General features: G+C 44.2%; 1 protein-coding gene across 2 annotated transcripts in view; it reads left to right on the top strand.

Annotated features, from left to right (window-relative positions):
* The window catches only part of RPRD1B (regulation of nuclear pre-mRNA domain containing 1B), a 137,992-nt gene that overhangs the window by 43,813 nt on the left and 68,228 nt on the right, over positions 1–25,951 (top strand). For both annotated transcript variants that reach the window (XM_082272018.1, XM_082272017.1), the window contains exon 2: positions 6,847–6,976. In XM_082272018.1, coding sequence (XP_082128144.1) covers positions 6,847–6,976 — 130 coding nt within the window. The remainder of the gene's footprint in view (positions 1–6,846; positions 6,977–25,951) is intronic.

Genomic DNA, 25,951 nt, shown 5'->3' on the forward strand with positions numbered 1-25,951 from the left:
GGTGTCACATTTGGCACCTTTCAAGGGGGAATGGGTACCTGTTTTTGACAGGTACCCTTCCCCAGTTCCGGGAGACTGCGCCGCGGCGCTGTCTCTCAGAATTTTGGCCCCCTCCTCCTTCCCACTCCACGTGCCAATCTGACTGCGCAGCGGGCTTCGCGCATTCGCATTAGGGAGCCACCAGTGAAGCCGTAAGGCTTCACTGCCGGGTTCCCTCACCGGCAATGGCAGCGGCGGCAGCACCCGACAGCCAATGGAAACATCGGCTGCGATGCCGACATCGCTGGACTCCAGGACAGGTAAGTGTCCTAATATTAAAAGTCAGCAGCTACAGTATGTGTAGCTGCTCACTTTTCATTTTTGGAGGGGGAGAGGGGAGGCTGGAACTCCGCTTTAAGCAAAGAGAGAAGGTTGAGGAGCACAGGTTCCAGAAACAGATCCACCGATCCCAAATTTAAGGATCTCTGTAAAATGTAGCGGTAGATTAGCTAGAATTCACAAAAATCATGTAACCTTTATGACTTTACCGCAACTGCCATGTTTCAGGGATAGCTGTAGAATTCACTGACAGATTTCCTTTTTTTTGCCTGAAGTGCTCTTTAGTTGGTGGTTGTTTTTGTTTTTCCCCTTAGGCTCTCCATAGAAGGGTCTTCTTTCTTTTTAAAAAGCACAAATGATAAGAATGCAATGCAAGAAAAGAGCTGAATAAATAACTGCCACTGGCTGAGAAAGCAGTCAAGATAACTGGCACAATTTACTGAAAATTGTCTAAAGGATTTTTTTTTTCCCCTCGACTGTGAACTTCTCTTGCTGTGCACTTCTATGAGCAATATGTAACTTTGAAGAGCGCAAATAATCATAGGCATAATCGATTTCTCTTTAAACAATGATGTTTGAGTGAAGTACGGTAGCTGTTTTGTGTTAAATAAGGACTTTTTGATTTCTCCTTAAAGGCTAAGTTCACCCTTGTAATAAAATGTGCCATGCAGTCAAATGGTCCCAGTAATTTTAAAAACACTGCAGCTTTCAAAGTCAGTGCTTAGTTTAATATGGTAATATGGCTCTATTCACACCTGAGCATATCGATTTCCGTTTTTTTTTTTTTGGGGGGGGGGGTTTCAGGTGTTTTTTTGCAGGCGTTTGGAGCCAGGCATTGACCTCTAACAAAAACGCTTGTAATCTGCTAAAATAGAAGCTCATGTACTTTTCTCTATCGTCCATGGACAGACGCAGCCTCATCTCCATGAGCTGAGTGGGTTTATGCTCCTCCCATCAGGAGTAGTCTAGGCAGGAAAATTTGAATACATGCCCAGGGGGCTGTCCCTCCAGGCATAAACCCCTACTGCACAACCCAGCACATCAGTTTTTCTGCCTAGAGAAGGAGTAGACCTAGGTTTTCTGCTGGGACTCCAGTCTGTTGTTTTTATTCTTATCAGAATATTTTCTTTTATTTCTCTTCACTCATGCTAGCTAGTGTTCAGGGAAGAATTTTCTGGTAATCTACAAGCAACAATGCCGGCTGGGGCTTCGTACTGGATAATTTAGATCCTTATGGTCCCATTCTGGCCTGCGAGCGTGCGCAGGTAATAATTCCGACCTAAGCCTAGCCACGATGGTGCCCCCTTGTCCAGAGGGGGGCACCATCTTTGCTGGCAGCACCCCCATTTCGTCCAGTGTGCAAGAGGCATAAGAACAGAGAAAAATAATTTATATTTAAAATATATATATTTATCATGTTTTATCAAGTGATAGCTGTTTTTTAACCACTTCCCGTCCGCCCTATAGGCGATTGACGGCAGGAATGTGGTTGCATTATCCTGACCGGACGTCCTATGACGGCAGGATAATGCGCTCTGCATGCCCTCGGTCAGTGTGTCACACTGACACACCGCATCTCCGATCTCGGTAAAGAGCCTACTGACATAGGCTCTTTACCATGTGACCAGCCGTGTCCAATCACGGCTGGTCACATAGTATGCAGGAAGAGCCGTTGATCGGCTTTCCTCAGTACGTGCCTGACAGGCACGAGTAAAGGAGAGCCGATCTGTGGCTCCCCTGACAGGGGGGGGCCTGCACTGGTAATCAGATCATTGATTACCAGTGCAGACCCTTGGGGGGGGTGCCACTAGAACCCCCAGGGATGCCCACCCATGACCCCAGGGATGCCCACTATGGCCACCAGGGATGGCAATCAGGGATCAGGGAGCCCCCCAGTGCCCTCCCCATCAGTGCTGCCCACCAGTGCCCATCATTGCCATCCATCAGTGCCACCTATCAGTGCCTATCAATGCCACCTATCAGTGCCCAGCAGTGCCGCCTATCAGTGGCCACCAATGCTGCATATCAGTGCCGCCCTATCAGTGGCCACCAATGCTGCATATCAGTGCCTGTCAGTGCAGCCTCATCAGTGCTCATCAGTGCAGGAAAAAACGTATTTATTTACAAAATTGTATAGCATAAACAAAAACATTTTTTTTTTTTTTTTATTTGTTTAGCAAAAAAGAAAAAACCTTGTGGTGATCAAATACCACCAAAAGAAAGCTCTATTTGTGGGGAGAAAATGACATAAATTTGGTTTAGGTACAGTGTTGCATGACCGCGCAATTGTCATTCAAAATGCAACAGTGCTAAAAGCTGAAAATTGGCCTGGGCAGGAAGGGGGTGAAAGTGCCCAGTATTGAAGTGGTTAAAGAGCAATGATGGACTATAACACATGGCAGCAAATCCGATATTGGCTTTTCAGTACCGTAATTGGGACTAATTTGAACTCTTGCTGTTGGCTGCTATAAACCTTAGCTGTTGTATAATTTTAATTTTAGGTATATGGGAATGCAGACATGGCCCTCTCAAGCTATAGTTCTAAAAAGTCAATTTTGTGTCTGATTATTGTGAGAACTAATGAATACAACACAATTCTCTGCATTTTTTGTATTTTGTATTTTTTTCTTTATATTATGACCCTTCAAGACGATTACACCATCAGCGAATGCAATTACATATTCAGTAACTGCTTAGTCTGGCAGCGTTCAGATGAATGGATTTTATACGTTTGATCTTGAAAACACATAATTCTTCATTCTAATAACCCCTAATATCCCTCAATTCAGTAATTTGATGGAGGTTGCCGTGGCAATACAATTGCTTCAATCATGCGGCAATGTCTGATGATTCAAGTGCCATTCCCGACACTTGCGCTCAGCGCCCGGCAACAGTGGATGGCCTTATCTGCCATAATCACAATACAGATGTAGGGCTAATCACAGTCCAGCCACTGCCAGACCTCTGAGAATTGATTTTGTTTTCTCAGTAAAATACACAGCATGTGAAGTTTTCATTGTAAACGAAGACAATATGTGACCTTCTACTGGGGGATGATGGCACACTGCAGTGTTCTAGGCTTGCTACATTGGATGCATCCTCATGAATAATCAAAATGATTTAGAGCAAAATTCCGGCCATTATAGGAAATGCATGAATAGCCAATTAAAAGATAATATAATATAGCAAAGCCAACTATTACTGCAATATTCACCTTCAATCCTGAGCTTTTCACTACAGTACATTTTTTTTTCTACCACTATATGTCCTCAGTATGATGGCTAGCATAATTTAACCCACATATTTCAAACAAAAGGCCCGCGGGCTGAATCCGGCCCACCAAACCATTTCATGTGGCCATCACACCCAGGGCGGCTTTTCTTTAGCCAGAACATAGCAGAAGTCTATTTAGCCACCTCTGGTTTTTGCCACTCGCTTACCAACATCACACCGTGCATGGCCTGTGCATAGCCTCAACCCTGCACTCTCTATGTAGCTCACTCCTCAACCCTGGGGGGATGTGGCATGGTTGAGTTCCTGCACCTATTCTCTGAGAAAAAAGCCCTGGAGAAATGTATGTAGTCTTACAAATACAATAGCCCTTTGAGGGCAACAATAATGCCCTCCAAATATGGGTATATCATGAAACGTGGTCTGTATGGTGAACTGGGCATTTAATTTTGACCATATTAACCCCTGCCTTTACACGCACCTGAACATTAATGGAATCCCAGTCTTGGTCCGTAGGGTTCAATATTGAGTTGGCCCACCCTTTGCAGCTTTACCAGCGTCAACTCTTCTGGGAAGGCTGTCCACAAGGTTTAGGAGTGTGTCTATGGGAATGTTTGACCATTCTTCCAGAAGGCACCAATCTGGATGAGAAGGCCTGGTTCGCAGTGTGCGCTCTAATTCATCCCAAATGTGTTCTATGTGGTTGAGATTAGGACTATGTACTCGCTCATCCATGTCTTTATGGGCCTTGTTTGTGCCCTGGTCCAAATCATTTGGTGGAGGGGAGATTATGGTGTGGGGTTGTTTTTCAGGGGTTGGGCTTGGCTCCTTAGTTCCGGTGAAGGGAACCCTTAAGGCATCAGCATACCAAGAAATGTTGGACAATTTCATGCTCCCAACCTTGTGAGAACAGGTTGGGGTTGGCCCCTTCCTGTTCCAACATGGCTGCGCACCAGTGCACAAAGCAAGGTCCATAAAGACATGGATGAGCGAGTTTTGTGTGGAGGAACTTGACTGGCCTGCACAGAGTCCTGACCTTAACTTGATAGAACACCTTTGAGATAAATTAGTGCAGAGACTGCGAGGCAGGCCTACTCGTCCACATCGTGCCTGACCTCACAAATGCGCTTCTGGAAGAATGGTCACTCATTCCCATAAACGCACTCCTAAACCTTGTGGACGGCCTTCCCAGAAGAGTTAAAGCTGTTAGAGCTGCAAAGGGTGGTCCAACTCAATATTGAACCATAGGGACTAAGACTGGGCTGCCATTAAAGTTCATGTAAAGGCAGGCGTCCCAATACTTTTGATGATTTAATGTATATGGAAGATATTAGACAGTCCGTTTAAAATACAACTTCTCTGTTCCCTGGTTAGAGGACCAGGGAATGTGGGCTGTGTTTTTTTTCTTCTTTCTTTTTTGCAGTTGTCCTTTTAAAGAGGAAGTAAACTCAGCTTTATTATTCTCTTTTTTCGAATATTTGTGTTCAGCAAAGTATTTTAATCAATTGCACATTGTAACCTTTATTATAAATCCATTCGCAAATACCTTTTTGTTGAATTATAAAATATATCTTCTTCCGGGAATCAGCTGCGCCATCTTTGCTAATGATTTCGGTTTCCCCTGTGATGTCATTTCCGCCCTTACTTGTTTTCTCTGTGTAAATCTCACGCATGCGCGATCGCGTGCTATTCAAGCCTCTCTCTCGATAGCCGCTACTACGGCAACCGAGCTCCAGCGTTCTTAGCTCATATGACTACAATGTGTGTGCGATCCCCTGGTTCACTCCCCCTGTGTGACGTCTCACAGTCACAAGGGGAGAACCAGGAAGGAGGAGGAAGTACAGCACAGTATCGCGAGCCTTCATAGCCATGCCGTTTTGTATAGGAACTGTAAGACCTGGCATGCTGTTGTTAAGGAAACGGCACACATACATGCCGTGAATTGAAGGACCAACTGCGCATGCGCCAGTGACGTAATAAAACTTTTCTGTACAGATTGTAGGAAGATGATACAAGTAAGTAAAGTTTCACAGGCAGCGATCTATAGCTACAGTACTGTAGATTGGATTGAGCTAGAGCTGCACGATTCTGGCCAAAATGAGAATCATGATTTTTTTGCTTGGAATAAAGATCACGATTCTCTGTGTAACATCTTATACATTATTAAAAAAATTGGGATAACTTTACGGTTTTGTTTTAATTTTTTTTATTTTTTTATTCATTAAAGTGTATTAATTGCGTTTGAAAGACTGCTGCGCAAATACAGTGTGACATAAAAATTTACAACAATCACCATTTTATTCTGCAGGGTCTCTGCTAAAAAAATATATATATATATAAATGTTTGGGGGTTCTAACTACCTTTCTAGGAAAAATAAACTGATTTAACTTGCAAGCAACAAGTGTAGGAAAAAGGTTTCGTCTTTAAGAGGTTAAACTTCCTTCCTCTGGCAGAGGGAAAGAAAAGATACAATGTAATCATTTGTGTTTACAGTTCAGTGGGAGACTAATGCTGATAGGCTTTTGCGGGAGGCTCTTTTTTTTTTTTTTTTGACAGCTGCTCCCTCATAGCTATGTAAAGAATCCAGCAAGTGTCATGTTAAGATCGTCAGGGGGAGTGAATCGCGATCTCGATTCTGTTACTATTAATCGTGCAGCTCTAGATTGAGCTAAAGTTGAAATGGGGAGTTTACAACCTCTTTAAGTAAACTGTGTTTCACTTGGAAAAATATTTTGCTCCAAATGATAGCCTGATGTCCCTGCAGTACAGCATGACGTATACTTGGTGTATCTCTTCTATTTATGCCATGTTGAGAGTTGGCTGTCTCTTGTGAGGTTCCGCTACTCAAAGTTCTGTGCATTTTCATGGCATGTGGGCGAAGAAAGTTGGGATGTGTTTGTTTTTCTCTACTGTTATGCTTTGTACTTAATCCCAGACCATCTGTTTTTGAGCCCGAAGCTTCTGGGGACATTAGTTTATCCTGACAGACCTCAGCCTCAAGAGCGCAGCACCAGCCTACAGAATACGAGCATAAAATATCCAAAAATAACAGGAATCCTAGATAATGTAGGTAGTAGTTTTCGGATCTATAAGCAGCATTACCGTCAAAAGTAGCCTGCAGGGAGAGCTGTAACTAGCTCAGAGGCATGAAAAGTCCTCGCGGTGTGATGAATTCTGTATAAATGGCCTGTATGTGTGTGTGTGGGGGTTGCTTAGGCAACGGCATCAGCAAGCAGTGCACATATGTTCCTCTGCGCTACATATCCCATTTAATAGTATAATTTTTGTTCTTTCAGCTAAATCAAACCGGAAATTGACGTTCTTGTATTTGGCCAATGACGTAATCCAGAACAGCAAGCGCAAAGGCCCTGAATTCACCCGTGAATTTGAGAAAGTGTTGCTGGATGGCTTTTCTCATGTTTCCAGGTAAAGATCTTGCATATGGTGTTTGGTGTACAGTACACGTTAAGACTTTTTTTGCGTTAAATTCAATACGTTTGTGAGTAACCAGCTAAATTATGGCCCATGCAGAGCAAAGAAACAGGATATCCCCCCCCCCCCGCCCATTCCTCCTTTCCTTTGCTTTCTGGTCACTCTGTTCAGCTTTCCTGAAGTGGGGAAATGGAACCCCATTGTAAGCTCTGAGTCACTCCGGTTGGGGCTCAAACAGGGCTGAGGCATTTCTCCCCACCCACCTGTGGCAGAGTTAGACTAAGCACCAGCGCTGTTAAATGGTTCCAAAGATATTCGGTAAGATCTTTGCTCCTGGTGAGTTTAAGTGGCAGCGGGGCCAAGGAGGGGGCTACTAATTAAGAGAACCGGTTACTTTGCCCTACATGTGCAATGCACTGATTTGCCGAAGTTGAGCGGAGCTGAACTCCAGGCAGATCTTAAGGAATACAAATCAATGCAGCTATGTGCCCATTACTGTTCTTTAATAATCTGCCACGATTGTTAGGCTCTATTTTTTTTTTTTATTTTTTTTTTTAAATAACAGACATGTTCGATTTACCTCCTCTGTAAAATGGTTTTGCGCAGAGTAACCCCATCCTCCTCTTAAGTGCCCCACTGGCAATTGTGGCTCGACCCCCCCCCCCCCCCCCCCCCCCTGCTATAGGGGTATTTGTGCGGGTTTGCTCCCGAACCAACTCTGTCTCTGAGCCTCTGAGGAGGAAGAGAGCTGCTGCTCTTGTGCACATTGCTTAATCGAGATCAGCCTCAGGTAAGTATGTAGGGGAATGGCTTCAGCTTTTAGAAACACTTTAGGAAAGGCTTTTTAATGTCTTATTGAAGTTCTTCTTTTTTTTTTCCCCTGTCCTAAAACCACAAATAGGTCTGGTCTTTTAGCTCTTGAAGAAAAGCACAGAGGGTGTGGTTATGCCCACAACATTCGGTCAGTGCCAGGTACCCCAACTGAACACACTGCCCCCCCCCCTATAGAAGGTGCCATATGTAAAGGTCATCAAACCACTTTGCACCCAAGTGGTCCCAGCTCAAATCCTCAGTGGTGTACTGCAATGTTTTCCTTCACCTCACATATGGTCTCCGTATCTTCTTGCTTGTTGCAATATTTTGAACGCTTCATTCGCACGGTCATAAAAAATAAAAATACATATACAATGCATTTCTATTAGGTGAAAAACCTTTTGTGCTTCAGCACCCCCCCCCCCCTTTTTTTCTTACCTGAGCTCGATCTGATCCGGTGACGTTGCACAGTAGCAGCAGCTCCTTCTGGTGTTTCCCTCCTCATTGGACAGGTTGAAAGCGTGAGCAATTTGCTTCCACTGCTGTCCATTAAAAGCTGTGACAAGGGAGCGGGGGGCATGTCAGTGGAATCGGGAGCAAACACCATGCCTCCATGGAAGACGGCTTTCTGTGGGGGCATCCGCCGAAGAGGAGGGGCCTGGAGCCCCAGCGGGGATCCCAGAAGAAGAGGATCGGGGCTGCTCTGTGCAAAACCATTGAACAGAGCAGGTAAGCATAGGTATGTTTGTTGTTTTTAATTAAAAAAAAAAATGAGGCTTTAGTAAGTTTTAAACCTAGGGAAAAATTAAATGATCATAAAAACAAGTTATGTACGCATCTTTACGAACCTTAATGCATTTAATTGCATCTATATGCAAGTATTTTACTGATCATTTATGCAGAAACTTTTCTCCTAGAAAACGTGTGTAATTACATTAGTAACAATTTTCCCAAGTCCTCCTCCAGGACAGTTACATGAAAGATATTCTCCTCCTCCTGCAGGAAATACAAGCACAGATAGGTTTAAAAAGGCCGGCCACTAGCTGCCCCTCAGTTCTTGCGTTTCCTGTTCCGCAAGCATGAGCACTGAAGATGACATGCATCCCCAATTAATTTTTTATCTGGTCCAAGGCAGGCGTCCCTGGACACCTCCTCCCTTTGCCTGTATGTAACTGGTGAGGCAGCCAGTTTCAGGCACCTTTGGGGGAGGGATGGAGGATACCCTGGGGAGAGCTCTGTGGTTTCCACAGGGCTTCCCCTACCTTCTGCTGATATTCTCCTTGCCATTCCTGCACTGTGGTGTTGTAGTAGTGGCAGGGGAAGGGGGATGCTTAGTCCACTCACCCCTACTTCAGGCCAAGTGGGGGGAGGGTGAAGAGCCCAGAGGTCACTCAGCCAGCCAGAGGTTCCTGTGTCAGGCTGCCCGCCACCCATCCTGTTCGGGCTCGCACGAGGGACGCCAGAGGACTGGGAATCTCACATGCAGCACACCAGCCTATGCTTCCTTCTGATTGGTCGCGGCGGAAGTGACGTTTTCAAGATGGCGCCACTACCAGAAGTAGTTCAGTGGCCATCTTGAATAGGGAAAAAAGCTGCGGTCAGCAATGGGTTAGCCCTCTCTTGCTGTGATTTGCCGGCTGCTGAGAGAGAGGCAAACCAGGGTCCTGCCCCTCCCTCTCTACCTCCCCCTTCTTTTCTCATATATATAAATATCCGCAAGATGGCAACAGTGTTTGTCAAGAGAGACTGGCATGCTCCCTTCCCTTCAGCCGGTCCTAATGGCGGAGGACCTTGCCCCCCTACCAAGGGCTGCAGAACCAGGGCCCAGCCTTATTATGGTAAGTGGAAGGGAAGGAAGTGGATGGGGTACTGCCTTATGTGGGCAGCTGCTCCAGGGGTGGGGGGGGGGGGTGGCATGGTTCTCTGAAAAAGATGACAGAAGACCCTTGTATCCTGCCGAGCCAGAGCGATCTGCTATCCCAATCAGGAGCTTATCAACCAGAAATCCAAACCTTGAAACTGTCAGCATGGATCCTGAATGGCGCACGCTGCTAGACAAGGGACTTTCCGCCAAGGTGGTAGACACCCTACTACAAAGTAGGAAGCCAGTAACCAGGAAGATTTACTGTAAAGTGTGGAAGATATATACATCAAAACTTAAGTCCATAAATAGAAGTCTGCAGAGTACCTTTCTAGACTTCCTCCTGGAGGGTGCACAAGCCGGGCTCGCAGTGAGTACCCTCAAGGTCCATGCGGCAGCATTCCTTTACAAGGCCGATCAACAATAATCTGTTACAAAACTTGGATCACAGGCGCTCAGGTTGAGCCATGAAACCACATGTAAAACAATAGGAAAGTTACTTAAAGTGGTATAGACTAGTAGTCCATGGAGATAAGTCACTATAAGAACCACTGTATAGTCTCTGAAGTTTTTAGATGGTGACACTTATGGCAATAATTAGCTCTTCTCTGGGGAAACCGTATACAAAGACAGTGCCTCTAAGTATATTATGCTTTAATCGAAGGGCTGACAGGGTAGACCTCTTCCACCTCACATGTAAAAGATAAAATCAATGCTCATCTGTAATAAAACGTCCTCTCTCAGGTAAGAACATCAAGTACGCCGTTCCTGGTGCAGAGACCACGGTCAGGAAAGGAGGCACAGCTAGCTTGTACTATGTCATTCCGGGTTGTAGATGGGCTGAAGAGTGGAGCGCAGCGCTGAAAAAGCATGTGACGTCACCGGAGGACAGCTGAACACAACACGTTTCATAACATGCGCGAGGCTCGTACAGAGCATGCGCGCTCCTCTGTCAAGTGTAATGAGGCCAACACCAGTATTAGTGCCATATTCATGCAGAGAGGCAGGTAATGAGTGGGCGGGGAGAACAAGTGGTAAAATGTGATTGAACAAATAATAGACCTAAAGATGCTTCAAGGGGAGAGATTTCGAATAATCGTATAGATAAAATATAATAATGAAGCTCAAGCGGAACTTGATATAAAAATAATCTAAGGATTGAATGAAATGGAAATAAAAGAAAATAGTAAAAAAAGTAAATCAGAAATGGGAAAAAATTATAATACTAAAAAATAATAAATGAGAAAATAAAAAATAGGAAGAAGCAATAAAATAAAAAATACAAAATATAACAAATTCAAAAATGAGTATAAAATGAACATGGGTAAAAGTATATGTATATGTATGTGTATGTGTGTGTATATACACACACACACACACACACACACACACACACACACACACACACGGTTGTAGAATCAAAGAATCAATTAACATGATGAACAAGGGCAATTGTAATGCAATCCAATGTACAAAGCACACATAGTATCTAAGGAACCACACAGTAGTATCTAAGCATAGTTAAAATATACGTAAATTAAAATAGTGCAAATATCTGGATGCTATAGCAGTCACTGGTATAATATGTACTATGGGGATGAGCCCAAAAAGATATGTACAATGTAGATATTATAAGATATGATTGAATAAGAAAAAGAATTATGAAACATATAATATATACTGGAAATGGAAGAACATGTAGAATATGCGGTGTATAATGTCTAAAAAAAGTATACTTGTATCTATGTGTAAATACTTACAAAAAGTAGGATCAGGATGGGAAGTCTGGATGGAGGAGTAAAGAGTAATATATAATATACATTACCTTAAAGAAATTTTAAAAATTTAGTTAATACCAAGTTTAAGTAATTTATGAAAATGGGAAAAAACAATATATTACAGTATGGTGCTGATTTCTAGCTCCTTGTTCAAGCCACGAGGAGCAAGGGTTTCTAGGGTGTATATCCAAAAAGTCTCACGCTGACACAGTCTGGAGAACCGTTCAACTTCAGGTAGATCCTTGGATATAGATTATGGCCCGCACTTTTACGCCCACAGTAGATTTATTGTGGAACTCAGTGTTGCAGTACACTATGTTGGTCGCACCCCACTTTGACAAAACGACGGTGTCTACCGAAGCGTTGTCTGAGGGGCCTGATGGTGCGGCCAATATATAATAGCTTACAAGGGCAGGTAAGGCAATAGACCACGTAATCAGTGGAACAGCTGTAGAAATCCTAGATAAGTTTTGCCTTTTTATGTGTGAAATGTTTTTGCCCATGCTGGAAAAAGTCTCACACATTTTGCCTAAAATTTTGTGGCAAGCATACATCGCTTTGAGAGGAAGGAGACATAATTTTTTATTTTTCTTACTGATACTCTGAAGTTTGCTTGGTGCAATCTTATTTTAACGGTGGGAGCTCTCCTGTAAGTGACTTTGGGTTTATCTATGATGACAGAATTGAGGTGTGGGTCTTGTTTAAGGATCTCCCAGTGTTTTTTTTTTTTTTTTTAAGATTTTTTTGTCCCACAACATTACCTATCCCTCCTAAGGAAACTACTCCTATAGCCTTAGAAAACTTAAATTCCTCTGCATTGGATCTTCCAGATAGCCTCTTTAGCACATATGAGTTTTGTGCAGAGGGGGATCCAGATCTAGATGCGTATCTCTTTAGACAACATCCTTACACTTCCCCAAGTATAACTCATACTAAGCTATGCCCCAAGTCTACATTTTACCTTACTCGTGCCAAGGGTCCATACCTTGAGGCCTTTTATAGAATTGTCTTTTTGTATTTTCAGAAATTGTGTTCCTATTCCTCCAAAAAAGCAAAATACTTATAACCTCAACCTGGTGAGACAAAAGCCCTCAAACTCCCTACCAACCATCCTGATCTTATCATAAAACCAGCCGATAAGGTTGGGGGTATAGTCCTCCAGAACAGATTATATCGCAGAAGCTGATTCGGCTACTTTCAGATCACGACACTTACATTAAACGCCCACAGGACCCACTACCCAACTTTAAAGTAGAATTGTTGACAAGGATGAGGCATCCTTTTTGCGTAAAGATTTCTATAACGCACCTTATTTTTACCTTCTGCCAAAAGTGCACAAAAATCTTTCACATCCCCATGGCAGGCCCATTGTTGCATCCATGAAGAGCATAACTAGTGGTTTCTCACAATACGTTGACTTCTTTCTACAACCCCTTGCCCAGAGAGCCCAATCCTACAGAAGAGTCTCCACTCGCCTAATAGACCTGATAACTCCTTACACATGGGAAGAGGGTTACCTTTGGCTATCTTTGGACGTGAACTCTCTGTACACCTCCAACATTGGATTGGCATGATAGCCACGCAACATTTCCTATTACAAGACCCCCTGCTCAATCCAAATCAAATGGCCTTTATTTTGGACGCCACCCAGTTTTGTCTTGCGCATAGTTAATTCCTTTTCGGTGATGATTACTATCTGCAAATCCATGGTACAACAATGGGAGCCAATTTTGCGCCCTCAAATGCAAATCTAACCATGGGATATTGGGAAATGCTATTTGGAAGGACAACCCTTTTGCAAAACATATAATATTCTTCAGTAGATATTTATTTTATTTTTTATTTTATTTATTTCAGGTACTTGTATAGCGCTGTCAATTTACGCAGCGCTTTACATATACATTGCACATTTACATCAGTCCCTGCCCTCAAAGGAGCTTACAATCTAAGGTCCCTAACTCACATACATACACAGTAGGGCCAATTTTATACAGGATCCAATTAACCTACCAGCATGTCTTTGGGGTGCGGGAGGAAACCGGAGTACCCGGAGGAAACCCACGCAGGCACAGGGAGAACATGCAAACTCCAGGCAGGTAGTGTCGTGGTTGGGACTCGAACCAGCGACCCTCTTGCTGCTAGGTGAAAGTGCTAACCACTACACCACTGTGCCGCCAATATCGATATTATCATCTGGGACTGTGCTGATGGATCAACCATCGCGACAAAAACCATCTAGGCCTCTTTTTCACTGCTGTTTGGGACAAAGATACTCTAGCTTTTCTAGATCTGGAACTTGATCATGAAAATGGCACCATCTTTGCCCAAAATTACACAAAACCCACGGCAGGAAACTCATACTTACGTTTTGTCAGCTTTATCACCTTCAGTGGGTAAAAAACGCCCCTAAAGGTCAATTTTGTCGTTTGAGGCAAAATTGCACCAGAGATTATTAGATCTCCCAGAGCTAACATCTTAAGACAAAATTCTTAGATAAAGGATATCCAGACGACCTGATAGACCAAGCCTATATGACCTTCCTTCATGGAAAAACACCCAAAACGTGACCCCCGACGTGCAACCCGCCAGTCCGGGTCATTACCAGATACCTCCGTCGGTATAAAAAATAAATGTAGAAAACACCTGGAGATCCTTAAACAAGACCCACACCTCAATTATGTCATCTTGGATAAACCTGAAGTCACTTACAGGAGAGCCCCCACCCTTAAAAATAAGATTGCACAGAGCAAACATCAGGGTACCTGTAAGAAAAATGCCAAATTATGTCTCCCTCCACTCAGAGATGTATACCTGCCACAAAACTTTATGTAAAATCTGTGACTTTGTCCAGCATGGGCAAAAGCGATTCACACATAAAAGGCAAAACGTATCTAGGATTTCTACAACTGTTCCACTGATTACGTGGTCTATTGCCTTACCTGCCCTCGTAAGCTATTATGTTGGCCGCACCATCAGGCCCCTCAGACAACGCTTCGGTAGACACCGTCATTTTGCTGGAAGTGGGGAAACCTTCTTGAGTTCCACAATAAATCTATTGTGGGCCTAAATGTGTGGGCCATAGAGTCTTTATCCAAGGATCTACCTGAAGCTGAACGGTTCTCCAGACTGTGTCAGCGCGAGACTTAGCAGTCACTGGTATAATATGTACAGTGGGGATAAGCCCAAAAAGCTATGTACAATGTAGATGTTATAAGATATGATTGAATAAGAAAAAAAAAATTGAAACATAATATATACTGGAAAAATATAAAACATGTAGAATATACTGGAAAAATAGAAAACATGTAGAATATACTGTGTATAAGGTCTAAAAAAGAAGTATACTTGTATCTATGTGTAAATACTTACAAAAAGTAGGATCAGGATGGGAAGAGGAGTAATAAAGTAATAATATACATTACCTAATCTAATGCGATCTAAGGATATAATTTTACACATTTCTTCCACAGTCCATAAAGAGTTACTAAGGTACCAAAATAATGAACCCTTGCCGGTGCTTACTTCTTCTTGGCTTCTTCCATGTTCCAGGTCTTAAGGCATCTTAATTGACTGGCAGGGAGTGATTCAACTCCTGCAAATGCGCACAGGCTTATATTTATTCCAGTACTGAGAACAAGTTCACATATTCACAAGAAATTGCACAGAGAATGACTGGGGAGATTTGCACCGTTATATTTCAAGAGCAATCTTTTCTTCTATGCGTTTTCAAGCAAAGCATTTTTTGAAGGTCCTCCAGAACAGTCTTATGCTGTGTCTTGACAAAAACACATCTGCTATAGAGATTAAGTGCATGTAAAGCCATAAAAGATGAATAAGTGCAGTTTAGTGCAGAAAATGCTACAATATGCATCAGAAACACAAACCACACTGCGTGGGAAATGTATTTAAATATGCATTTTAAAAATTCATGTAGCACAGATGGATGTTGTAAATTAATGAAATTTTTTTTATATATATAATATATATATATAATTGTTTTTAAAGTGTGTGTGTATGTGTGTATGTGTATATATATATATATATATATATATATATATATATATATATATATATATATATATATATATATATATATATATATATATATATATATATATATATATATATATATATAAATATATATATAATATAAACTATCTCAGGGTGGATCACATTAACAGGAGGTTGGTGTAGCCCTAAGTTTCCGATAGGTAGACAACTAAGTGCAAGGATTGCGATACCAGGTAGAATTTTTATTTAAAGCATCACATCCACACAGCTGGAAGAGTGGCAGTACCGCATTTAATCAGCAGGAGGCTCTATATTACATAATCAAAAATTGCACCACCTCTGTTCTGTACGCTGAGATTTACAGGTCATGACTGCCTTTAATTTAACATTTGCAGACATTTGTCTTAATGTGTTAAACTTGTGTATATTTTCAAAAGTTATTTTCAAAGTTTACATGAATAAAATCATGCTTATTTAGCTGTGTGGCACTGGCAACATCCTGCTCCAGCTTTGCAGAATAGTAAAAAAAAAAAAAAAAGTTACTGCACTTTAAACCTACTGACCTTCAAAAATACATAAACCAGCTTACTTGTGCACATGTAGAATGTCAACTATTTTCAATTTAAAATATTTTTTCATTTTTTATTTACCGGTATAATACTTAGCCGTACAACCTTGCCTATCAAAGCTGCCTTGTTGGGATTCAGAAAGTGTACAAGTAACAATTGATTGTATTCTATGTAATTACTGGGCAGAAGGTTAGCTGCAATATATAAAAGGAAAGATGTTTTCTGAAGTGTTAATCATACGTCTTACCTTTTTTGTGCAAATCTTAAAGCGGAGTTCCACTCAAAAGTGGAGCTTCCGCTTAAAGGCCTCCTGACCCCCTGACATGCCACATTTGGCAAGCTTTTTTTTGGGAGGGGCGGGTACCTAGGTGGCTCGAGCGGAAGTTTTCCTCTCCCCCTCACTCCCTGCAATCTTCTGGGACACGTCGGAGGTCCCAGAAGTTTGCCCGTCCACCCAGGACGTGCGACTTGCACATGCGGAGTGCGCATCCAGCTGTGAACCTGCAAGCTGTCACAGCCAGGTGGCCACAGTAGTGATGCCGGCGCTGCGGGGAGGAGAGGGAACCGAGGCTCCCGCCGGCCGCATCACTGGTTCATAAACTTTTTGTAGCTGCTGACTTTTAATAAACACAAAAAACAGTGGAACTCCGCTTTAAATCTCTTTGCAAACCATTTTCCACCCTTCATGTGCTTTCCTAATACTACTTGTGTAAATTGTCCTCAAGCTCCCTGTAGGTGCCATTAGATGCCTCCACCTAAGGCGTGCCTTCTATCCAACAGTATTGTTCAATCAGTAGCTCTGCTTGGGTGTAAGCAGCCAGAGGGAGCAGTGAAGGGTAATAAATTGGAGCTCCTCGCTCCCCCCTTGCCCCTCGCTCCCCTCCCCCCCTTGCCCCTCGCTCCCCTCCCCCCCTTGCCCCTCGCTCCCCTTGCCCCTCGCTCCCCTTGCCCCTCGCTCCCCTTGCCCCTCGCTCCCCTTGCCCCTCGCTCCCCTTGCCCCTCGCTCCCCTTGCCCCTCGCTCCCCCCCCTCCTGGTCCTCGCTCCCCCCCCCCTCCTGGTCCTCGCTCCCCCCCCTCCTGGTCCTCGCCCCCCCCCCTCCTGGTCCTCGCTCCCCCCCCTCCTGGTCCTCGCTCCCCCCCCCCTCCTGGTCCTCGCTCCCCCTCCCCTCCTGGTCCTCGCTCCCCCTCCCCTCCTGGTCCTCGCTCCCCCCCCCTCCTGGTCCTCGCTCCCCCCCCCTCCTGGTCCTCGCTCCCCCCCCCTCCTGGTCCTCGCTCCCCCTCCCCTCCTGGTCCTCGCTCCCCCTCCCCTCCTGGTCCTCGCTCCCCCCCCCCTCCTGGTCCTCGCTCCCCCCCCTCCTGGTCCTCGCTCCCCCCCCTCCTGGTCCTCGCTCCCCCCCCTCCTGGTCCTCGCTCCCCCCCCTCCTGGTCCTCGCTCCCCCCCTCCTGGTCCTCGCTCCCCCCCCTCCTGGTCCTCGCTCCCCCCCCCCCCCCTCCTGGTCCTCGCTCCCCCCCCCCCCCCCTCCTGGTCCTCGCTCCCCCCCCCTCCTGGTCCTCGCTCCCCCCCCCCTCCTGGTCCTCGCTTCCCCCCCCCCCTTTTCCTTGCCCCTCACTCCCTCCTTTGCCCCTCCCTCCTTTGCCCCTCCCTCCTTTGCCCCTCCCTCCTTTCCCCTTACTCATGCAGCCTTAGACCATGACACTCCCACCACCATGCTTGACTGTAGGCTATGCAAGACACACTTGTCTTTGTACTACTCACCTGGTTGCCACCACACAAGCTTGACACCATCTGAACCAAATAAGTTTATCTTGGTCTCATCAAACCACAGGACATGGTTCAAGTAATCCATGTCCTTAGTCTGCTTGTCTTCAGGAAACTGTTTGCGGGCTTTCTTGTACATCCTCTTTAGAAGAGGCTTCCTTCTGGGATGACAGCCATGAAGACCAATTTGATGCAGTGTGTGGTGTATGGTCTAAGCACTGACAGGCTGATCCCCCCCCCAGCCCTTCAACCTCTGCAGCAATGCTGGCACCACTCTTGCGTCTATTTCCCAAAGACAACCTCTGGATATGATGCTGAGCACGTGCACTCAACCTCTTTGGTCGACCATGGAGATGCCTGTTCTGAGTGGAACCTGTCCTGTTAAACCACTGTATGGTCTTGGCCACCATGCTGCAGCTCGGTTTCAGGGTCTTGGCAATCTTCTTATAACCTAGGCCATCTTTATGTAGAGCAACAATTTTTTTTTCTAGAACCTCAGAGTTCTTTGCTATGAGGTGCCACGTTGAACTTCCAGTGACCAGTATGAGAGAGTGAGAGCGATTAACACCAAATTTAACACACCTGCTCCCCATTCACACCTGAGACCTTGTAACCGTAATGAGTCACATGACACCGGGGAGGGAAAATGGCATTTTCACTTAGGGGTGTACTCACTTTTGTTGACAGTGGTTTAGACCTTAATGGCTGTGTGTTGAGTTATTTTGAGAGGGACAGCAAACTTACATTGGTATACAAGCTGTGCACTCACTTACCTTACATTGTAACTAAGTATCATTTCTTCAGTGTTGTCACATAAAAATATATAATAAGATCTTTACAAAAATGTGAGGGGTGTACTCACTTCTGTGAGATAGTGTGTGTGTGTGTGTGTGTGTATATATATATATATATATATATATATATATATATATATATATATATATATATATATATATATATATATATATATATATATATAAAAAATAAAATAATAATATTTTTTTTTTTATTATTATTTATTTATTTTTGTTTAAAACTTCAATTTCAGTTTCGCCACCAAAATTACTTTAAGCAATGCAGCTCGACTGCTGAAAATGGCATCTATATTATCAGCGAAGCACGGCTCCTTGCTACTTCATTACTTTTGGAGTTAAAGTGGAAGAATAGACCTAACTATTTCTAAAAATGTTCCCTTCCTCCTGCTACCTACCCAGTATTTAAAAAAAAAAAAAAAAAGATCTGTGTAATTGTTTTTAATCCTCTTCTGTCCAGTCCGGCTCCCCTGTGTAAGAGAGTGCTCAACAGCTGTGAATTCTATGAGCCTTGACATATTCTCACATGGTCCAGCCATTGTCAGTACACCCTCTTCTCCCCTGCAGCAGTCCTTCCTCGACACAGGGAGCCAGAGCTGCAGGATTCTGTGACCAGGCCAGAGAAAAGTAGGTAAGTACACAGATGCTTTTTTTACCCAGGGTAGGCAGAAAGGGTAGGAGGAAAGGGGAGCGAACATTTTTAGGAATAGCTACAGTTAAAGTGGAGTTCCACCCATTTTTAATAAATTGGATTACATAGATGTATGTAATCCCCTTTAAAATGACTTTTACCAATGGAAAGTTTTTTTTTTTTTTGTTGCTAGTAAATACCTTATTTTCTGCTTTATTTATCCTCTTCTCACTTCCAGGTCCGGTCGGCGATTACGTCATTCGGCGATTCGCAGTGTGTGCTGGGATGTATTTCAGGGCATGGAATCTCTCAGTATTACACAGGAGATGAGCTGTACTGCGTGCTCTGCCCCGCCTCTGCCCCGCCTCCTCTCAGTGAGCTGTATGTATGTATTGTATTGAGGCCGTGCTTCCGCCCCGCCTCCTTTCAGTGAGCTCAGTGAGGATATAATGCTTTCAGTCCTCGCTCACTGAGAGGAGGCGGGGCGAAAGCACTGCCTCAATACAATACATACATACAGCTCACTGAGAGGAGGCGGGGCAGAGCACGCGGTACAGCTCATCTCCTGTGTAATACTGCGAGATTTCATGCCCTGAAATACATCCCAGCACACACTGCGATTCGCCGAATGACGTAATCGCCGACCGGACCCGGAAGTGAGAAGAGGATAAATAAAGCTGAAAATAAGGTATTTACTAGCAACAAAACAAAAAAAAAACTTTCCATTGGTAAAAGTCGTTTTAAAGGGGATTACATACATCTAAAGTCCCTAAAATGGGTGGAACTCCACTTTAAGATGGTCTTCCACTTCCTTAAGGCGAGTTCAGTCTTTACTGCCTACGTTGTTTTGCATCATCGACTCAGGATATATTGCGGTTAGAGAATGAGCACTATAGCCAGAAAATTGGCATTTTCTGAGTTGTTGACCAATACATACTCTGTATTTCTCCCACGACAGGTTTCCTTGAAATAGAGGATCCTTTGAACTTTGTTGTTTGTCATTATTTTGAGCACATTGCCACTAGTTGTTCCCTTACGAAGAAATAAGACTCATTATACATTATGATGCAGCAATCACACACTTAGAATGGGCAGGAAGTAGAGGATAAAATATTGCCAGCAGCTTTTGGCAGTTAAGCAACATTCACATAAATCATAAGATGGAGGTTTCACAAAACGCAGGCTTATATTCAAGGCCATATATCAGCTCAGCGGGAGCTTTCATCTAAAATTTTAGTAAAGAAGCAAGAAATAGTTTAACCCCCTCAATTCCACCTTTGAGGGCCCTCTATACTATTCTGCCATCACTGGCACTGTTTTCCTTTTACTCCAGAGTATACTTTTTATTTATCCCAAGTCTTATTTTCCCAGAACTTAGATCATTATTCTCAGACATTTATCTCCAGCATTGTACTCCCTTTGTACCTTGTCCTCATACTCTTCAGCACTCCATGATCCATCTTCAATACACTCCTACTGTTCATATCATTGTGACCTATGTGTGTGTGTACTTTTAGTTAGGGTGTAACACGAACGTGGATGTAACAGTAGGGTAGTTTTGCCCGTAGCTGAGATGTGATGCGACCTGCACAAGTAGTGTAATTGTAGTTTCATTTTGTGTTATTAAAGGTACAATATAAATCGGTAATCAGTCATAGACAAGACATGTTCTTCAGTTAGCATTTAAAAGGACAGAGCAATCTTCTAGGCTAAACTTGATACTAGATGCCAATAAAATCATCCTTTCCATGTAGATTTCTCACCTTCCTTAAGCCTCAAAGAAGACTCCCAAGGGGATTTGGCTGCAAGAATCAGCAAGGGTCAGTAAGGAGGCCATTAATTGTCTGCCAGGTTTGATATTAGGAGTCTATTTTTATCTCTCATAAAAGCTAAAATATTAATTGCTGAGAGAGGAAAATAATTCCTTCTAATCGTACACTTTTTGGGCTACACATAAGCCCCCTACACACGCACCGAATGTCGGCCGAACGATCGGCCGTCTTTTGTCCGGTGCTGTCCTGTCGGTTGAAAAGTGCTAAAGACTGCACACTAATTTTTGTCGGCCAACAACAGCCGACAGCAGAAGTGATGTCATGTGATGGTTAACGTTCCGTGTGTTTTTTCTTCTCTGAGCATGCCCAGTCTTGCTCATCTGCTGTTTGTCGGCCGAATTCTGTACTGACTGAGGAACAATCGGCCGTTCTGGTGTTGGCCAACAAAAATTTTAAAGCCTGCACACCAGATTCTGTTCGGCCGAAAAGTCGCAGTCGGTTGTCGGAAGCATCATACTAACAAGCCGACAATCGGCCGATCGGTCGGTGGCCGAATATTTACGGCCGACAATCGCTACGTGTGTACGGGCCTATACACGTAAATCTGTATCTGTAGCATATGTAGAATCCCAGAGAAACCCACAAAACTGTTATATGGCGTCTGATTGCGACAGCTGAACAGTGATTAGCACTCTCACGATTATACTGATGTGCTGGTGTTGGATATTCTATTCCTGACCCAGCGATTGGCGCCGCTCCGGGCCCATTCAACTCTAGTAACTTCAGAACACAAGTGCGCGAAAACAAGCAGCGCCACTCCTAAGTGCAGTATGCAGTAAAAACTATTGTTTACTTGTACAATAGGCAACTTACAGGATGGTAGACATGAAAGCGCATATCGGACCCGCTGGGTGTCAGAAAGGCAATTGCGCTGAAACCCACGTGTGGAAGCAGGGATGTCCGCATCACCAAGGGTCTGGCCTTGTAGCGTGCAGTATGTCTGGCCGGGTGGTGTGCAGCGTGTGTGTACTCTGGAGAGAACAGATATCCACGAGACGCAGGGCATTGGAGGCCTGGCATGATGTCCGCACTGGGGGGGCAGGGTTGGGCGTGGAGGGCAGGGCTTCGTCCAACCCTCCTCTCCTCCGGAAGACTCCAGGGATGTATTACATTTGCCTAGGCAAAATAAAAACAAAACAGGAAATAACTAAAGAAATGTAAAAAAAAAAGTTTAAAACAAGTAAATATAAAATATTTCCTATCTATTTACTAATGATAGCAGCATATAGATTAAATATAATAATGTTGATTGGGAAATTAAAGTTTCACTTTCAACAATGCAGCTCGACTGCTGAAAATGGCATCCATATTATCAGCCGAAGCACCGCTCCTTGCTTCTTAAAGTTTGTGTGTCAGAAAATACTTGCTCATGTTTGTGTGGACTTTGATGAGCTTGGTCCAGACCAGTACTTGAGTTCTGTGTGTTCAAAGAGCCTGCTGGCTAGCTTAAAGGTCAACTCTACAAGTAAGAGGTCTGTTTTGGGTGGCATACGATACAGATCAGTCCACCTTGAGGTCTCCCTTAAGTGTTTTCATGTCATCCTTTTGGGCAGACAAATGATGCAGTTGGGCTAAGGTGAATTCACAGTAAGCTACACACAAGTACCAGACACTTTTCGAAGAGCCGTGGTACAGATATACTTGCTTTTACTTTGTGAACATGCATGCTGTTGCCTGTGGTAAGGGGAGGGGACATCCCAGCCACTGTCTTGGGGGAGGAAGAACAAAATTCAGAAATATCCTAACTGGTTAATTGGTACTCTCCTGAGGTAGATCCTACATGGGATGCCTTCCATGGCCTGATAGGGCCTACCAGTATAAAACATTCCCTGATTGGATTGAAAACTGCTTGAATGGGCCGACAATATCTCTGTCTGCACATTTTGGTCTTGTCAGAGAGATCTCCACTCGCTGCCGGCATACCTATTATTATCCCTTTAGCACTCACAAGCCATCCAAAGCGGCAAAGGGGTTTACTTCCCCTGCCTATTTTGACAGAATTGTCGCTAAAGAGTGGGGACGACCAAAGCGTCCCTGTGGCGTCCCTAAGCGCTTTACTAGGCGTTACCCATATGAGGAGTCCCTTCTTAGAAAGTGGACTGCCACCTGTGGTGGACCCTCCAGTTTCCTGAGTAAACAACTCAACCATGATTACAGTAAGAGTCCTGGGCCTTTAAGGACCTGGCTGACCGGAAGGCGGAGGTTGTGGCCCACCATATGTACACTCTGGCTGGTTCTGCAATGAGGCTGGTATTCACCATTGCCCTAGTGTCGCAAACTCTGACCAAGTGGGCTAATCACCTACACTGTGACCTGGAGGGGGAACAGCTCCCCCCTGCCTTTGCCGAGCTGGCGGACCAGCTGGTTCAGGGACTGCAGTTTATTTGTGATGTCTCTTTGGATGCGGCTCCCCTCTCTATTTTGGCAGTGGTCCTTCTATGTGTTGTTTGGCTCAAGTGCTGGTCTACAGATCAGACTTGAATAAAGGCCTTGACTGAACTTCCTTTTCAAGGAGATCGTCTGTTTGGATCTATCCTGGATGACATCATTAAAGGCCTTACAGGGGGAAGAGTACTTTTCTTTCACAGGCTACTAAGGGCAAGGAATAGACGTGGGCCTTCCTTCTCAGTTCATAAGTTTTTTTCGTCCCTCAGGGTCGGCTGACAAGGGCTCGAAGCCTTTCAGGGTTTCTTCTGGAGGATCCAATTGAATCTGGTCCAGCAAGCCGAAATCAGGCTTCTCCAGACCCGTGGACAAGGCTCCTTTAGCATGAAGGTGCGCCCTCACCCATATCAGGGTTGGGGGGACGTCCTCGCTGGTTTCCTGGACCCGTGGACTTCCCGGGTGCAAGACATGTGGGTCCACAAAGTCATTTGGTCCGGCTACAAGATTGAGTTTTGCTCTTGTCGCCCCACAAGGTTTTTCCTTCCAACTTGTGCCTGTCCTCAGACCGCTTACAGGGCCTGTTTGGGGCGGTACAAGACCTGTTCCTTCAAGGGGTGATTGTCCTGGTTCCCACTTCAAAACAGTTTCAGGGTTTTTACTCAAACCTGTTCACAATTCCCAGGAAGGAAGGCAAAGTGCGTCCAATCCTGATCCTCAGGGCGCTAAACTGCTTTGTACAGGTACAGAAGCTCAGAATGGAATCCAGTCAATGGTGGTGGCATCCCTGCGTCGGGGGGATTTCCTCACCTCTATTGATATCAAGGATGCCTACCTTCACATTCCAATATGTGCCAGTCACCAGTTTTCTCCGCTTTGCTGTGAGAGAGGAGCATGATCAGTTTGTGGCGTTACCCTTTGGTCTCACATCTGGTCCTAGGGTCTTCACAAGTGTGTTAGCCCAGGTGCTAGCTTTGCTACACCAAAGAGGGATCGTGGTACTGGGCTACTTGGACGATCTCTATCTGGGAGCGGAGTCTCCCTCTGCTCTGGTGGAAAACCTGGAGATCACAATACAAACTCTGCGGGAGTTTAGCTGAATTCTGAATTTTCTGAAATCTGCTCTGGTTCCGTCCACAAAGCTGGACTATCTAAGCCTGACTCTGGACTCTACCTTAGCCAGAGTGCTCCTTCCTCTGGTCAAACTGCAGAAATTGCAGGCTGCAGAAACCCCCCCCCCCCCCCATCCCCACAGTGAGTAAGCACTAACAGGCATACATTAACCCCTTTGATCACCCCCAGTGTTAACCCCTTTCCTGCCAGTGTCATTTATACAGTAACAGTGCATATTATTTAGCACTGATTACTGTATTAGTGTCACTGGTCCCCAAAAAGTGTCAAAAATGTCAGTTAGGGGTACGATCTGTCTGCTGCAATGTCGCGGTCCCGCTAAAAATCACTGATCGCCGCCATTACTAATAAAAATAAACAAAAAAAAAGTCCAAAAATCTATCCCGTAGTTTGTGAACGCTATAACTTTTGCGCAAACCAATTAAAATACGCTTTTTTGGATTTTTTTTTTTACCAAAAATATGTAGCAGAATACAAATTAGCCTAAACTGATTAAAAAAAAAATTTTGTTTTATAGCAGTAAAAAATATGGTGTTTTTTTCAAAACGGTCGCTTTTTTTTGCTTATAGCGCAACATCTAAAAACCTACAGAGGTGTTTAAATGCCATCAAAAGAAAGCTCTATTTGTGGGGAAAAAAGGACATCAATTGTATTTGGGTACAGCGTCACACGACCGCGCAATTTTTCGTTAAAGTAACGCAGTGCCGAATCGCAAAAAATGGCCTGTTCATTAAGGGGGTTAAACCTTCTGGGGCTGAAGTGGTTAATTTATAGCATTTGTTGTATGTTTTTTTTTTTTTTTTTTCTTGATTCTTGGTTGATATTCTCTCTATCATTTAAAATACACCTATGATAAAAAATTATAGACCCTTCAATTCTTTGTAAGTGGGCAAACTTACAAAATCTGCAGGGGATCAAATAATTATTTTCTCCACTGTATATATAAACATATTCTATGAAGGTCCAGAGAGTCTGCTTGCATTGGTACCTAAAACCCTGCCATTTTTGGCCATAAAGTTGCATGCGTGTTTTTTAGTGTTATTTGTCAAGAATTTCTTTGTGTATAGCCCTGGTGCCCAACACATGGATTACCGGCCTCCTGTGTGCTGCCCCCGGGCTATTGTGCACCTAAAGAAGGTGCTGGAATATGCTCTGTGTTCCAGCACCGGGCACTGAATGAGAGAGACTGTACTGTGGGTGGAGTTATCTCCGCCCACTGTACAAGCAAAATTCCTGTCTGGGGGGACAGAGAGAGTAGCATGGGGGTTAACTTTTTACTGCCAGTCCACAATACAGGGGGAAGAGCTGGGGATAAGTTTCACTGCCAATCCACAATGCAGAGGGGGGGGGGCTAAAGTTGCCTGACACTGACATCAATGTAAAGGTTAAT

The sequence above is a fragment of the Pelophylax lessonae genome, assembly GCF_965119305.1.
Source record: "Pelophylax lessonae genome assembly, chromosome: 11".
Lineage (NCBI taxonomy): Eukaryota > Metazoa > Chordata > Amphibia > Anura > Ranidae > Pelophylax > Pelophylax lessonae.